The sequence below is a fragment of the Dermacentor albipictus genome, chromosome 7 (assembly GCF_038994185.2).
Source record: "Dermacentor albipictus isolate Rhodes 1998 colony chromosome 7, USDA_Dalb.pri_finalv2, whole genome shotgun sequence".
NCBI classification, from domain to species: Eukaryota; Metazoa; Arthropoda; class Arachnida; order Ixodida; family Ixodidae; genus Dermacentor; species Dermacentor albipictus.
Window position 1 is genome coordinate 74,635,660 of NC_091827.1, and position 15,342 is coordinate 74,651,001.

Below are 15,342 nucleotides of genomic sequence, written 5' to 3' on the forward strand. Positions count from 1 at the left end.
GTCTACACTTCCAAGTACGCTGTACTTGGATGCTAACCTTCCCGCCCTCTTCCTTTATTCTTTGTCCGCGCTTTTTAGATAGATGCACTTCTGCATTTCAGAAGCCGATTGATTTTGATCCGTGTTCCTGAGACTTTCATCAGAAGTAATTTTACTCTGCGCTTCATTGACTTCCTATGAGGCCAAACCCATGTACCCTTGCCCCGCCTCATGTGGGGTCTTGCCATGGGCTTCCAAGGACAATCGGCTTCCCATTTGGTCTTTGATCATGTGGCCTCCCAACCCCACCTTTGGTTAATTTCCTACGGCGACAATACATGCAATTTTTATAAAAAATTGTCATTTGTGATTATCAGCGCAGGCGCCATGACTTATTTCTAGATTTCTCGCACCGCCTCATACATATTGTGGCCCATAGTGCCGTATGTTTCATTATTGCTGCATTCAGCATCCCTTATATTTTCAGATTATTTTGGTGGGTGTCTGAGTACGCGTTCCCTTCATATATATATATACACCGAGGTATTTATATTGCTTGGTTATTGGTATGACTTGCTGTTGAGTTGACACCGCGTAGTTACTCCTTTCTTCATTAGAGATCATAATTCCCGATTCCCCTGTACTAAATTTGAGACCTAGTTTTGTCGTTGCGCTCTCTTGTATTGTCATATAGTCGCACTACGTTGACAGCATACATCTCTGTGAAATGCTTCTTTTACACCATTTCACCATTACGCGTGTGCAATGAATCAAACCTTAATTGACTGTTCCCCAGTTGTTGGCCTTCAATGCCTGTAACGTAAAGCGTGAACAACAATGGAGATAGAGGGCACCCTTGCTTCATTCCTTTGCGAATTTTCGCAATTTCGTTACAGGTACGGCCTGGTCATACAATGTTTACTCGTTTGGGTATATACGCTGTTACGGCGCAGAAAGGGTGGCGCCAGTCAGAAGACGACGATTTGAGGCGTAGAGGTGCAATACATCTCGACAGCCATCTTGTTTATGCGTCGTTGTCTCTCTTGTAAATATTGTAAGCATATCTTGATATGTGACTTCTCCAGCGTAACAAATTGGCGAGAGGTGCGAGGTACCCACTGGAGACAACGAAGCTCCGCTGTGGTCATCACCTCGGACTGGACAACATGACCGACGAAACAAGACCCTCAAGCCACTGCCTACGTCACTGTCGTTTACATCGGTTCCCGACGGCGTCTACGTACTATGTCCCACCGCTGACATACTGTTTGAAAGAAATTTGACCCTTCCGCATACAGTGCTCACTGTTGCAGGCAATGAGACTTAGCTCCATCTCCTCAATTTTAACTGCTCGACTTAAATTCTTCCCAGAGGCATGTCCTTGGGTGACATCTCGCCTTTCAACGACTGTGAAAATTCGGCTATTGACGAAATTCTGTCGCCCTCTACAGGAACCTGCGATCCACCGATGCTCACCGACGAACTTAGCAGGATGATTACAGCTTATCTTCTCCCCGCCAAAGCTGCTGACTTCCGCCGTCTCTCGAAAACGTACCGCAATCTTTTTGACCTTGATGGCTGCTCTTTAGGCCAGACATCAGTTGTCACCCATCGTATTTACAGCGGAGACGCCAATCCGATACGTTGTCGGCCGTACCATGTTTCACATGCTGAACAAGAAGTGATGCAGAAAGAAGTCGTTAAGATCTTGACTAAAGGCGTTATCGACCATCTTGCAGTCCGTGGACTTCCCCTGCTGTCCTTGTCAAGAAAAAGGACGGCAGTTAAAGCTTTCGTGGGGATTACAGACACCAACAAAATCACACGCAAAGATATCTACCCCTTCCAACGTATTGAGGCCTTGGACTGCTTGCACGGAGCCAAGTATTCGCGTCGACGGACCTTCGATCAGGCTATTGGCAAACAACGGTGGACGACATGGACCGTGCGAAAACTGCCTTCGTAATATCTGACCGGCTTTACCAACTCAAGGTTATGCCGTTTAACCTTTGTAATACCCCGGCAGCCTTCGAAAGAATGAGACTTCTTACTTCGCGGCTATTTATGGTCCACATGTATGCGTTCTCTAGACAATGTCATAGTCTTTTCACAATCTTCACGAGTCATCTAACGTGTCTGTCGGCTAATCTTGCTGTTTTATAACGCGCCGGCCTGCAACTGAACTCATCGAAGTGGCTCTTCGGACGTTGTCAAATTACCATTCTTGGCGATCTCGCCAGTGCCGCCAGCGTTCAACCCGACCCTGACAAGGTTCGGGCTGTCCAGAACTTTCCTGTTCCGTCTTCTGCCCAAGATGTAAGACGCTTCGTTGGGCTATGCTTGTTTTTCCGTGGTTTTATCAATAATTTCCCCGAAACGGCTGGCCCGCTCACCGACTTGCTTAAGCAGGACGGTGCTTTAACATGGGGCCTTGCTCAAATCAAAGCCTTCTCCTCCCTCACACGCTTGCTGACGACTCCCCCATTGCTGGCCGATTAGGATCCATCAGCTTTCACTGAACGTAACACAGATTCCAGTAGCCATGGAATCGGGGTTGTACTTGTTCAACGGCAACGTAAGCTAGAGCGCGTAGTTGCATATGAAAGCCGTCTCCTGTGACCTGCCGAGATGAATTTTTCAATTATTGAACTGGAGTGCCTGGCGTTAGTTTGAGAACTTGCCAAATTGTGCCCCTAACTGATACGTGACTTGATATGCCCCTACTTGACATGGCACCTTGTCCCTGGTTACCGATCCCCACGCATTGTGCTGGCTTTCCTCACTTCAGGACCCCACTGGACGATTGGGTAGACTATTGGGTATGGCTCCAAGAATATTCATTTGCCGTTTTTATACAAGTCAGACCGTTTGCACAAGGACGTCGACTGCCTCTCTCGTCATCCTGTCGACCACGCTCAGTATGATGCGCATGACATTGACGCTTGCGTCCTGGCCATTGTTGACCTGCATGACATCCGCACTGTTCAACGGCGTGTTGACTGCTTAGGTGTTCTCATCGATCATCTCATTTCAGGAAAGTCGGAGCCCCACACTGCGCATGTTGGTGCTCCGCGACGATGTTCTGTACCATCGCAGCTTACGCCCTGAAGGATCCGAACATTTACTTATACCACGTCATCTCTTGACATCAGTTCTTGAGCAGTTGTATGAGACTCATACTGCAGCCACTTTGGCGTTTCGCGTATTTACGACCACGTACGGCGCCGCTACTACTGGCTAGGTTTGTACCGCTATGTGCAGCTCTACGTTGCAGCCTGTGCGCTCTGTCAGCTGCACAAGGAACCTGCTGTGCTGCCCGCTGGACGCCATCACCCCATTGATGGGGCCTCAGAACCATTCTATTGTGTCGTTCTCAATCTTCTAGGCTTTTTTTCCTACGTTGAAATCAGGCAATAAATAGGTCATTGTGGAGGGTCATTGCGTAACGCTGTACGCGATCATCCAAGCTTTGCGCACAAGCTGTGCAGCTGAGGTGAAAGATTTCGTTTTAGATCATGTCATCCTCCATAACGGCGCACACCGGCGGCTCCGGAGTGACCGCGGCCACACCTTCTTGTTCTCAGTAGTTGAAGACCTATTTCGCTCCTGTTCTGCCGAACACAAGGTTTTCATTGCCTACCACCCGCAAACGAACGGACTGACGGAGCGGTTCACTCGCACATTGATGGAACTGCTATTTGCGTTTCCGACGACCACATTGAATGGGACAGCACTTGCCTTTCGTGACCTTCCATTATAAATGGTCTAGTCACGAGACCGCTGGCTTTTCATCCTTTTGCATTTCATTTGGCCGCCACCCTTCTTTCCCCTTTGACTCACTGCTTCCTTCGTCGAGGAACACTCCCACTGAATATGTTCACGGCGTCTACGCACGGGCTTGCACGACACCCCAGATTGCCGGCACCCGCCTCATCGTCAGGCCGCGCAGAAGATCCGGTATGACACCGACATAGGGACGTCCGATTTCCTGCTGGATGTCTTCGTATGGACACCTGATCTGTTGTCCTCCTATGGACACCGTGTCGCCGCGTTGGATTGTCTGTAAAACTGCTGCCACGTTACACAGGACTCTACACAATATTGCGTCAGCTTGGGGATGCGAACTACGACATCGTTCGCTGGACTCGCATGTGTCGCTGCTGAAGCCTTACTTTGCGGCGAGTTCACCTCACTCATAATTAGAGCTTAGACGGCGCTTTTACAGGCGGGGTTTATGTTACGGTGCTGAAACGGAGGCGACATTCAGAGGACGACAATCAAACGTGTAGATGTGGATCGATCACGACATGCATCTTGTTTATGCATCGTTGCCCCTCTTGTATATAATGTAAATGCATCTTTATATGTGACCTCGGCAACGTAACAATATCTCACTCAGCAGTTCCACGATATCGTCATCTATGTCTTCGTGTTTGAGAATATCCTATAACAACTCCTCGTAAAAGTTGTCGTTGTAATATCTAGAAATACTATTCTCAGCTACTGAAATCTCCATGCACGGAAGTAGAACAAGAATACTTTTTTGCCATGTGTCTGGTTTCAACCCATTCTGCAGTTCCGCCAGTACATGATTTCTTTTCACCCATTTCGACGGTTCTAATTTTATGGCTTCGCGAGTGCCAATCTACATCGCTCCGACGTTACTGTAACTGGCATTTATGAGCTCGTCCTATCCTTACACCTTTGCCCTTGTAGATGAGGTTGATCTTGTTTTAACGCAATCCAACTGAACTTTTCTTCGTTTTAATCACTTGTTTAATGGCATTAGTGAGCAGCACCTTGTTCTCTCTACCTAAGTTTTTGATTGGCTGTATTGGGATTTCATTGGGTCCTGCAGCAGGGTTATTCCTGACATATTAGTCTGCTTTTTTTGAAAGAGACCTTTTGTATGGTGAATTATGTTCTCTCAGGCTTCTATGTTGATGCTGAATCTGTTTGGGTTGAAACTGTGCTTTCTTTTGTGCCGAAGTTAGCCCTAATGGTGGCTGTGATGTAGTGCACCGCATCGCCTCTTTCGAAAATCTTACCTTATAGCCGTGTGCAAAATTTTACTTGGAGCTCCCAGTGCTCTTACATGGTTCGAGGAGCTTTTTGGTGCGCCTTTGTCTATATTGCAAATGCTGTGCGTCCAACGTTCACTTGTGTATTCAATTTGTTCTTGCACGAGCTCAGTCTCCACTCATTTTTTTCACGGTGTTCCTCCTAAGGAGCTCCTTTTCTTCGTGTAATGCCAAAATTTTGGCTTCTCAATGAGCCCTAGGCGCTTGCTTGCGCTCTTCTATAGCTTGCTTTAGTTTTATTGTTCAACAACTTACATAGCCTTTTATTTCCAATCGAACAATTGTTTTCTTTGTGTGTCTTATCTCCTTTTGCACAACGTCTACTAGTTACCTGTATACTCCGACTGTTCCGGGAAACACTTCCATTTTCTTCTCTATTTCTTTACAATGTCTACTATTTGCTTATTAGTAATATTTAGATATCTTTTATTCACATTTAGAAATTTTGATGCTATTGGTTTGTGTTTAGCGTTAGTATATCTCCCAGATGTTAAAATCAAACATTTATGATCGCTGCCAAGCCTATCATTTCTGTGTTCATATATCATTAGTTGGTCTAAACATAAAACCCAAGAAAGTGGATGGGGAAACGGCGCCGTGGTAGCTTAATTCGTAGGGCATCGCAGGCGAAATGCGAAGGTTGTGGGATCGTTCCACGCTTGCGGCAAGTTGTTTTTTCATGCACTTTCATTTCCATTAACTTAACGTTTCCTTATTTCATTTACTAAGCACATGTAATTTCCCCTATGTTGTCCTTGGTGTCAGTGTTTGTTGGCTTCTTGTGATATGACTAATAAATATTAGGCTCCTAGGTTAACCCCCTTTCTTCTAGTTCAGCAGTCAGTCTAGCCATTCGTAGACCGTTGCTGAAGCGGAGGCGCAATCGATACTTGATTGCTTATTTCCTGTTTACAAACTGCTACGTTAGCTGTGCGTGACACTTACTCTCGCTATTAGGTACTACATGGCTCCGTTCATCACACAGATCCAACTCTAGAGACCCGTTGTAATCAGTATGTGCACCTAAATCATCCATGTGCGCGACCAGACTCCCACTGATGCCTTTGTTCTGATTTCCTGAGCTCAATAATATCGCTTCTAATGCAATAAATCAATTCTTCACTCGCCGCGGTTGTTTAGTGGCTACGTTGTAGGGAGGCTAAGCACGAGGTTGCGGGATCGAATCCCAGCCACGGCGGCCTGATTTCGATGGGGGCGAAATGCGAATACACCCCGTGGCACCCACTGCGGCGTGCCTCATGATCAGAAAGTGGTTTCGCCACATGAAACCTCATAATTTAAATGAATTCCTCTATTTTATCTCTGCTCGTTACCTGCCCATAGTAAACTACTCCAAGCCCCGTCTTCTTGCCTTGCAATGTGCCACTGATCTAAATATGCTCCACACCATTTGCCACCTTATTCCTCGCCTAATTAGAATGCCTATGCCTCCACCTTTCCTTGACTCAGTCATTCTGTTGCACCCCTCCCACACAAAGTTGGGATTAACAGGCAGCTGCTCTAAATTTCGATGTGTTTAGGTCAACGCGTAAACGCTGAGCAGCCTTTCATTTTCCAGCCATTCTTCCTGCTTGCGGTCATCCTGCACGTTTATGTAAAAACGTTTACGTTTTCTATGCTTATTCTTAATGCCTCCCTCCTTTATTTACTCTATGTGGTCTACTTAGATCTGCTGTTTGCTTTGAGGGCCGCTGCATTCAATACTTAATCTTTCTTCCTGATTGCCTGGGGCCCGCCTGAAAGAGCTGGCAGAACACGCGTCGCCAACTGGTGGCGCCACCATGAGCGTCATGCTTGGAATTAGTTTCGTCACACTAAGCATCGGGGAAAAACGAAAAAGATCCATTTTGATTGGTCTAGAGGAGCACGGACTGAGTGCCGCATAACCAGTGACCTAAGTTCCCTTCTTCCCTCAGCACAGCAGATCAATGCGCTGCCACTCTTACGATGGGTGTATATATATATATATATATATATATATATATATATATATATATATATATATATATATATATATATATATATATATATATATATATGTATATATATATATATAGTGAAAGCTCGTTAATTCGAACTTCAATGATTCGAATTTATGGATAATTCAAACTGTACGATTTGGTCCGGCCAAGCTCCATAGAAGTCTATGTATAAAAAAAAGTCCGTTAATTCGAACGCGAGAAGGTTCCCTCACGGATAATCCGAACTACGCTCGCCTGGCACACGGCCAGAGAAACACGCCTACTGCCTACACACAAGGCTGTATTGCCTCCGAAACGGAGAGAACGGCGAGAGAAGGCAAAATCGGAAAAAAATCTAACCTGCGCGGGGTCAGCCAGAAGCCAGCGGCGGCTGCCGCCTCTCCGTTCTACGTTACCTCCGAGACTTCTTGCCCGTTGTGAATCCCGGAGGCTTAACAAATCTTGTACAGCTGCTAATGTTGTGCGGAGATGGCACGGTAAGCGCCAAAACACGGAGAATCAAGTACGTCGCAGCTGCGCTTGCAATCGAGAACCAACGAATAATAATAATAATATTTGGGGTTTTACGTGCAAAACCACTTTCTGATTATGAGGCACGCCGTAGTGGAGGACTCCGGAAATTTTGACCACCTGGGGTTATTTAACGTGCACCTAAATCTAAGCACACGGGTGTTTTCGCATTTCGCCCCCATCGAAATGCGGCCGCCGTGGCCGGGATTCGATCCCGCGACCTCGTGCTCAGTAGCCCAACACCATAGCCACTGAGCAACTACGGCAGGTCAACCAACGAATCAGGGCCTTCGCCACCTTCACGTGTTCAGCGTCTTTGTCTCGGCAGTCTTCATCGGTTGTGCACCTCTGTTTTCAGATTAGGAGGTATCGGCCATCGCGATTCATTGTGATGGTGTTAAGCCTCGGCTAACGTTCGTTTCGGTGGACATCGGTGATGGGGCACAGTCGGACCCAGAGCTTCGACTTGAAGATGGCGTGTGCCCGCAGCAAACGCCATCACTTTCTGACATGCCCTACTGCTTCCAAATCGCAGTGTACTGTTGCTCTCCTTCACTTTCGTTAGTTCGAACTCAAGCGGCTTCCCCTTGCGGTTCGAATTAACGAGCTTTTACTATATATATATATATATATATATATATATATATATATATATATATATATATATATATATATATATATATATATATATATATATCTTCACAGTGAGAAGAGAGGATTCAAACATGTTCACTGGTTGGGGTGTTTAGAAGACGTCCATGGGCATGCGATGCATACAAGGTGGACGGTACTCCGCGCGACATCAGCGAGTGTCGTGCTCGTCTCTACTGACCTGAGCCTCTTCTTTAGCTGTGCTTGCTAACATGACCCCCAGGGCGAATTCAAAATCCCAGTGCTCGCTAGATCGTCCGAATGGTATCACTTGAGGCGGCTGACGTGGATGACATCAGCGGAAGTTCGAGACATGGTGCACTCGAGAGGCGTGATCTCATACGCTACGTCGGTCACTTGGCGCAAGAGAGGGTACGGGCGGGGGTAAGGCGACATCAAATTCTTGCAGAGGTCAACGGCCACGACGGTGTTCAAAGAAGGATCATAGCACCATGGTTCAAGCGGGAATCGTGGTGGCGGGAATCATAGAAGCGTCATTGAGTTTTCTGCAAAGTGTTAACGCGCAGCCGTACAATCTCGCGCACCTCGGCAGCTCTGAAGATGGCCTGACGGGCGCATTGCGACGACGTGTCACAAACGGCGGGAAGGAGCGTGTCAAATGGAAGCATTGGATTTCTTTAGTACAAGAGATAAGACGTAGTAAACAGGCAGAGTCATGTCGGGCGGAATTTTAGGCAATTGGTAAAAGCGCGAAGTGGCGCCCCAGTAATAATGGTTGGCAGAAACATACACAGCAAACATGTTTTTGATAGTTCTATTAGAACGGTTTTTGATGCTGTTGGTGTGAGGGCGATACACCATTGTCCACTTGTGTTTTGTAGCGCCGGAGTGTAAGTGGTTTTGGACAATTTGTGATACGAAATAGCGGCCCTGGTCTGCGAGGGGGCTGTCGAGGAGCCCAGTGTTGAAATATATCGTCTTGGAAAAGGAAGTCTGCAACATCGGTTGCATAGACGGTTGGGAGAGCCCGAGTTATCGCGTACCAAGTCGTGTAGTGGGTAGCGGCTGCTATCTACTTATTTCCGTAGGCAGATAGCGGAAATGGACCACGAAGGTCGAGACCAACTCTAGAGAATGGCTCCGGTGGTTGGTCAAGAGCTTGAAGGTGACCTGTTTGGAGTACTGCTGGTTTCTTGTGGCGCTGGAATTGCTCACAGGATGCGGTTTAGTGGCAGAGGGAACCGTAAAAATCGTGCCAAAAGCAGCGATGCCGAACACCTTAATACGTCCTAGAGGGTCCAAGGCCATGCGCGATAGGAACATCGTGTTGCTTTGCGAGGACAGTTTGATGCATATATGTGGGAATAACGAATTGCAATTCAGGACCGTCAGGGTGCACGTTGCAGCGGTACAAGACGCCATCCTACAGCACAAAAATACGCAGAGAAGGGGAAGGTGTCTGAGATGTTAGCCGGATAATGAGGTGTCGCAAGTATCAGGTCACGGCGTTGCTCATCTCTGATGTTCTGAAACGCAGTAAGCGACAGCACCCACATAGACTCGCAGCTTTCGGGAACTCCCGGTGGGTCAACTGGATGGCATAGCCTCCAGTCTGCATCTTCATGCAATCAGCCATTCTTAGGAACAAATCGGCCGAGAGTTCCAGTAGGATCCTCGAGGGATGAAAGCCAGCAGAAGGCGTGATGGTCGGTGATAACTGGGAATCGCCGGCCGTACAAGCAGGGGCGAAATTTAACCGCTGCCCTAACGATGCAAGTCACTCGCATTCAGTAACAGATTAAGTGCGGTCCGCTTGTGACAGAAGACTCCTAACATACGCAATAACACGCTCGAAACCTCGCTGGCGCAGAGCCAAAACAGTGCCTATTCCATGACCGGTGGCATTGTTTCAAACTTCCGTTCGAGAGGTCCGTATGGGCCTCTAGAATGGAAGTATGTCCGTATGGCCCCGAATTCGTCGTGAAGTTACTTGTACGGCAAGCTCAGTGAACGGAGTAGCTTGTTCCAGACTCCAGACAAAAACTGTGTCTTTCTTGAGACATTCTGTTAAAGGACGCGCAACGTTAGTGAAATTGCATACGAACCGGCGGAAATATGAGCAGGAACCCACAAAGCTTCGAGCATTGTCGGGAAAAGTCGGCACTGGGAAATTCTTGGTGGCGCGAACTTTCTCAGGATTGATGCCGACGCTGGAAGAATCGATGAGGAGTGAGAGCACAGTAAGTTGCCGGATGCAGAAGTGACATTTGGACGAATTGAGTCGAAATTGGAGAAAACAGAGAATTGCTGAAACGCGATCGAGGGGCGTGGCAAAACTTGATCAGTTTTTTCTTCTTGTGGTTCATCATAGGCATACGATCTTTGCTCCCTGCGATGATCGATTCCTGGCCCTATTTTCACTTAACAGTGCTCTGAGCCACTCTAAACATTCACTGGAGACCCCGGGGTTCTGCTTTCTTTGGTGGAGTTGTTACAACTGTAGCCCTGTGGCACATTATTCCTGCATACAAAAATATTCAGATGAGAATGACAAAATTGTGAAATTTGACAATTTCTGAAACCCAGGCGTTTAAGAGATGTCTTTTTAAGGTATAGGTTTGGGATAGTTGATATCCCATAGCCAAAAATCAACATTACATATTTTCACAAAATGCAATATGTCCGCTTTGTTGAGGTTTTTCTCTCAATTGACAATACTACTTTTTGCTATGCAGCGCAGTTTTTAGGCAACAATAGGAGAGAACGCATGCACTGCAAACCATGTTTTTCATTCTGCCATGGAAGTCGAAACCAGCCGCCATGGTTGCTCAGTGGCTACGGTGTTGGGCTGCTGAGCGCGAGCTCGCGGGATCAAATCCCGGCCACGGTGGTCGCATTTCAATGGGGAGCGATATGCGAAAACACCCGTGTGCTTAGATTTAGGTGCACGTTAAAGAACTTCAGGTGGTCGAAATTTCCGGAATCCTCCACTACGGCATGCCTCATAGTCAGAAAGTGGTTTTGCCACGTAAAACCCCATAACTTAATTTCTTTAAGTTGGAACTGCTACACTACACGTCATATATCACACTTTCAGAATTTTGCCAATGGCATAAAACTTCGCCTCTTTTACGCGTAACGAGTGTACAGCTCATCTCCGAGACATGCGTGGGTGATTACGCATCTAGGGCAAACCGGCACATCGGAGCTGCTGCTTCATGGCAGGTGAATGATCATTTGCGCGTGAAGCATGCCCGGAGCCAATTGCACTATGAATTTTAGTTAACCCGACGTATTGTAGTAGAAAGCAAGAAACCTTCGAAAATCTACACACTACATGGAGTAAATTGCGTAACCCACTAAGAAATCTTTCAAAACATTGCCGTCCTTTGACAAACTTCAAGTACAAAATGCTATGAACTCCTTTCTCGATGCGCAAATTCCTCATAAAAACAGAATATTTCTTGCTCAAAACCGTACATGGGCTTACTGTCAACGCTCTAAATGCAGGTGCAAATACACATATGCGCATGAAAGTTTGACGATTAGGTTATTAGGCTACACAAGAAAAAAAGATTGCTGAAACAATGCATTTGTAGATAACAGAAACGGATCTAAGCTTGCAGTTAAGGCAAGTTGACACAGAAAAACTTTGACGGGCGTGTTCGTATGCGGGTGTCCGTAGTACGTGTAAATACTTTTAAATTGACGAGATCCGTTATTTGTGGGCTCAATATGATGTGATGCCAGAAATGAAGTATTTAGCAAGCATAGCGCGTGGAAAGCGATAGTCGACTTCCTGAATCGACGCTGCTTCACTGAGGTACAGCACGCACACCTGCACCCGCCTAATCCGGCGCACATGTCTGCCGGCCGCCACTGGTCCCCCCTGTGTGGCTGCAGCGCATACAAATGTTGTAGAGGTTGCACTGGCTTGAAATTTTACAGTAACATTACTGAGATCACTGAGAGCCTTCATCGATGCGGCCAGATGATTCCTCAACACGAACACAGTAGCATAAGATCGCCGGCTCATCGAAATGGCAGCAATTACCAGTGGCAGCAGTGGACTCTTCAGCCAGATCACGCAATGATTTTCATCCTTCTCCAATGGCACATTCTTTTCTCCTTTCTGCCAATCCGATACTCTAAAGAGGGGAACATAGGCGACTACTTGTTCCTTAGTGTATCTGGTCTCTCCACCTTTTTCCTTTCTTTCGCTTTTGAGAATGCTCTCCTAAAGGCAGTTAGCATCATCATCTCCGCCCTTAACAGCTTTTGCTTCTTTGCATTCTCTCAACGCGTTGGCGCACATTTCTTGGCACCAATTTGGCAGGGCCACATACAAACGCCCCGTTCGCCCATCGCCCGCATACAACCATGACCAGTAGGTAAGCTGCGTTTTGTCTTGTATTAACGGCCTTGAAAGGACCTTTATATGCGGTGCCCGCAGCATTGAGTGCAGCTTTTATAGAAGACAGTATGCAAAACTTGACCAAGAGTGCAAAAGCCCTATCCTCAAATTGTTGGAATATCGAAGCTGTGTATAATCCATAAATGTTTCCCGCATTTGACATAATGTCGCGTGGACACTACAATTTTGTCATCTTATTTTATGTTGCTTTTGTCCTTGTGTTTCTCAAAATTTTGCACCTTTCTAGAATATTAAGAAATGTATATTTTAGAAAATGTACTCACTGCAGTCACTGAACCTGGACGTTTCTTTTTAGGTTTAACAAACAGCTCCAAAATCAGTGAAGTGGTCCTCCCCATGCCCTCCGCAAAAAGAATTCTCCATTATCGTGTACTTAAATAAAAATTTTCCAGAAATCTCTCCCTCTCATCTTAAAATCAATTCACTTCCACCAATATCGTGTGTAAATATTTATAATAAATTAGGCCGAACTGTTTTATTGGTAACTGCTAAAGGAAGAGATGCTATGTTGTTCTGTATGAAGGGGAGGGCCAATACACTGATGATGTTATAAACACACAGACATGTGTTGAACAAGGGGCAACATATTTTTGAGATCCACCAGACTGCGGAGCGAGGCATAATGTCTACAGTAACATTGTGCTCATTAGCTGTGAAATGAAAATATTGAACTTATAACTATGTAGAAATGTGCATTGACAGGTGTTTTGAACAGATTCTTAAAAATAAAAGGTTTCTAGAAGTGCAGGGAAAAGACACCCCTTTTTAGGTTGAATACTTGCAGTATTGTAGGACACTATTCTTTCTTTAGGTTTACATGAAGAGGTGCAATCGCATCACTTGTCAAAATCAGTTTTCGTAATATGTGAATTTCAAAGAATATAACAACAAACGCAAGTGGCCACTTCAGAAAATAAGAGATCCCGACGAAAACAGGTTCGCGTGTTCAGCGCCTATGAACACTCAATCACACCGCGTGTTTTTCTTCTGTAACAAACTTCAACAAACGCTCCTTGCAGGGCTTTCCGGAACTAGTGAAAGAAATAGAGGAGAGCCTTTTGTATGGAAAGACAGTCAAGAACTCACAGCACAAGATTGTTCCAGAATACGGTGGTGTCCACCTGTCCATAATCAAGGGTTTCGAAGCCGTGACTATCATATCCGGCATCAACGAACCGTAAGTCCGCAAAAAATTACATAGGTGCTGACCCTGCCGGAATTCTGGAAGATTGTTTTTCTCTGATAATTTCATAAGAAGCACGCTTAAATATACCATTGTACCTATTACTTATGATACCCTATTGACACGTAGTAGTGACGGTGAAGAAAGCAGCGAAACTGGAAATGAAGAAACTGGCCTTTTGTGGGGCGAGCTTGTGCCCTCAAAAACAGGCAGCACTCAAAGAGCGGTGACAGCGGCGAACATAGTCGGCGATTGTAAAAAAATCTGATCTGCCGGTCAAGCGCGTCAGCCTTTATACACGAGTCATCGAAGGTTCCAGAGTAATCGGTGGTGCCCGCGTGTCTTCCCGAAACTTCTACGCAATTCGCGTCACACACGAAATCAGATTACACAAGCTTCGGTGACAGCAGAACCATCGATAACATTCGAGAAACTTCGATACATGCGGGTGCGTGCCGCGCTGAGCGACAACATTCGGTAGACGATCAAAAGCACTCCCGGGTACAAGATCAACAAGTCCATGTGTCACTATTTACTAGTTAGTACTGCTGCAGTAGGTAAGAGTAGAGTTAGTCATACAAAAAATTTAGCCATATGCATACCGATTACTTAGCTTTCAGTTCTACAAAATGTTTACAAATCACCTCTTGCAGAAAGGAAACTTCTTGACCGTGAGCTGAAATATTCGACGTGGCTGTCAATACTACCACGAGAAATCGAAACGTATAATGAACAATTTAAAAAAAGATCCACTAATAATGTCTTCGCGTGAAACTAATTTTCGCGTTGACAACAGCTTTGAGACATTTCTGAAAGTGTGGAATGAAATAATGAGCATTCAAGATACGCCTGTGCTTCACTGCATAAAAAAACGTCTCCAATAAGTATTGCGAATGACAGTGTATTTTTATGCTGAATTTACTCGCAATTCGACCCGCTAACACATTTTCCGTCGTTTATTCTCAATTCGACAGGCTAACACATTTTTCCTCGTTTCCGCATCCTCCCACCTCACACCCTCTCTCCTTTAGAAGAACCCCACTTATATATGCTGTGGCGAGGGAAGCATACGTCGCCTTGAAGAAGACAAGTCCACTTGTCGAAACGTTGGCTCCTGCATTCACGTTGTTCACATTTTGCTCATCGTCTTGAATTTCCATCTACCGCATTCCCCGTCTTTTATGCTGAATTTGGCGGCACATATATCCCAACTGGTGTCATACTGGAATTCCAAATAGGTACGCGACAGGAACTCACCGGCTGCAATTTGTAAATTGCAAGATTACCTGTATAGTAATATTTCTGACGGTGATTAGGGAATTTTGGGTAATTTCCTTTGTATGTGTTATTACTCCAAGGTATATGAAATGTGAGTTCGATAAAAGCTTTAACTAGTCTGACCATTAAGTACTAACTAAGATGACCAATTTTTTATATGTGTTAGTTACTCAAGCATGTGAACACCGGTTTAGATAAAAAAAGTAACTAGTGCAACAAAAAAGTAGTTACGATGACCACCTTTTTTTAGGGTCCATACCT

The 15,342-nt window shown here is 45.7% G+C and overlaps 1 protein-coding gene across 1 annotated transcript in view; it reads left to right on the forward strand.

Annotated features, from left to right (window-relative positions):
* Positions 1–15,342, forward strand: part of LOC135899106 (glutathione hydrolase 1 proenzyme-like) — a 146,329-nt gene that overhangs the window by 56,414 nt on the left and 74,573 nt on the right. The window contains exon 10 of the mRNA XM_065428382.1: positions 13,640–13,797. Coding sequence (XP_065284454.1) covers positions 13,640–13,797 — 158 coding nt within the window. The remainder of the gene's footprint in view (positions 1–13,639; positions 13,798–15,342) is intronic.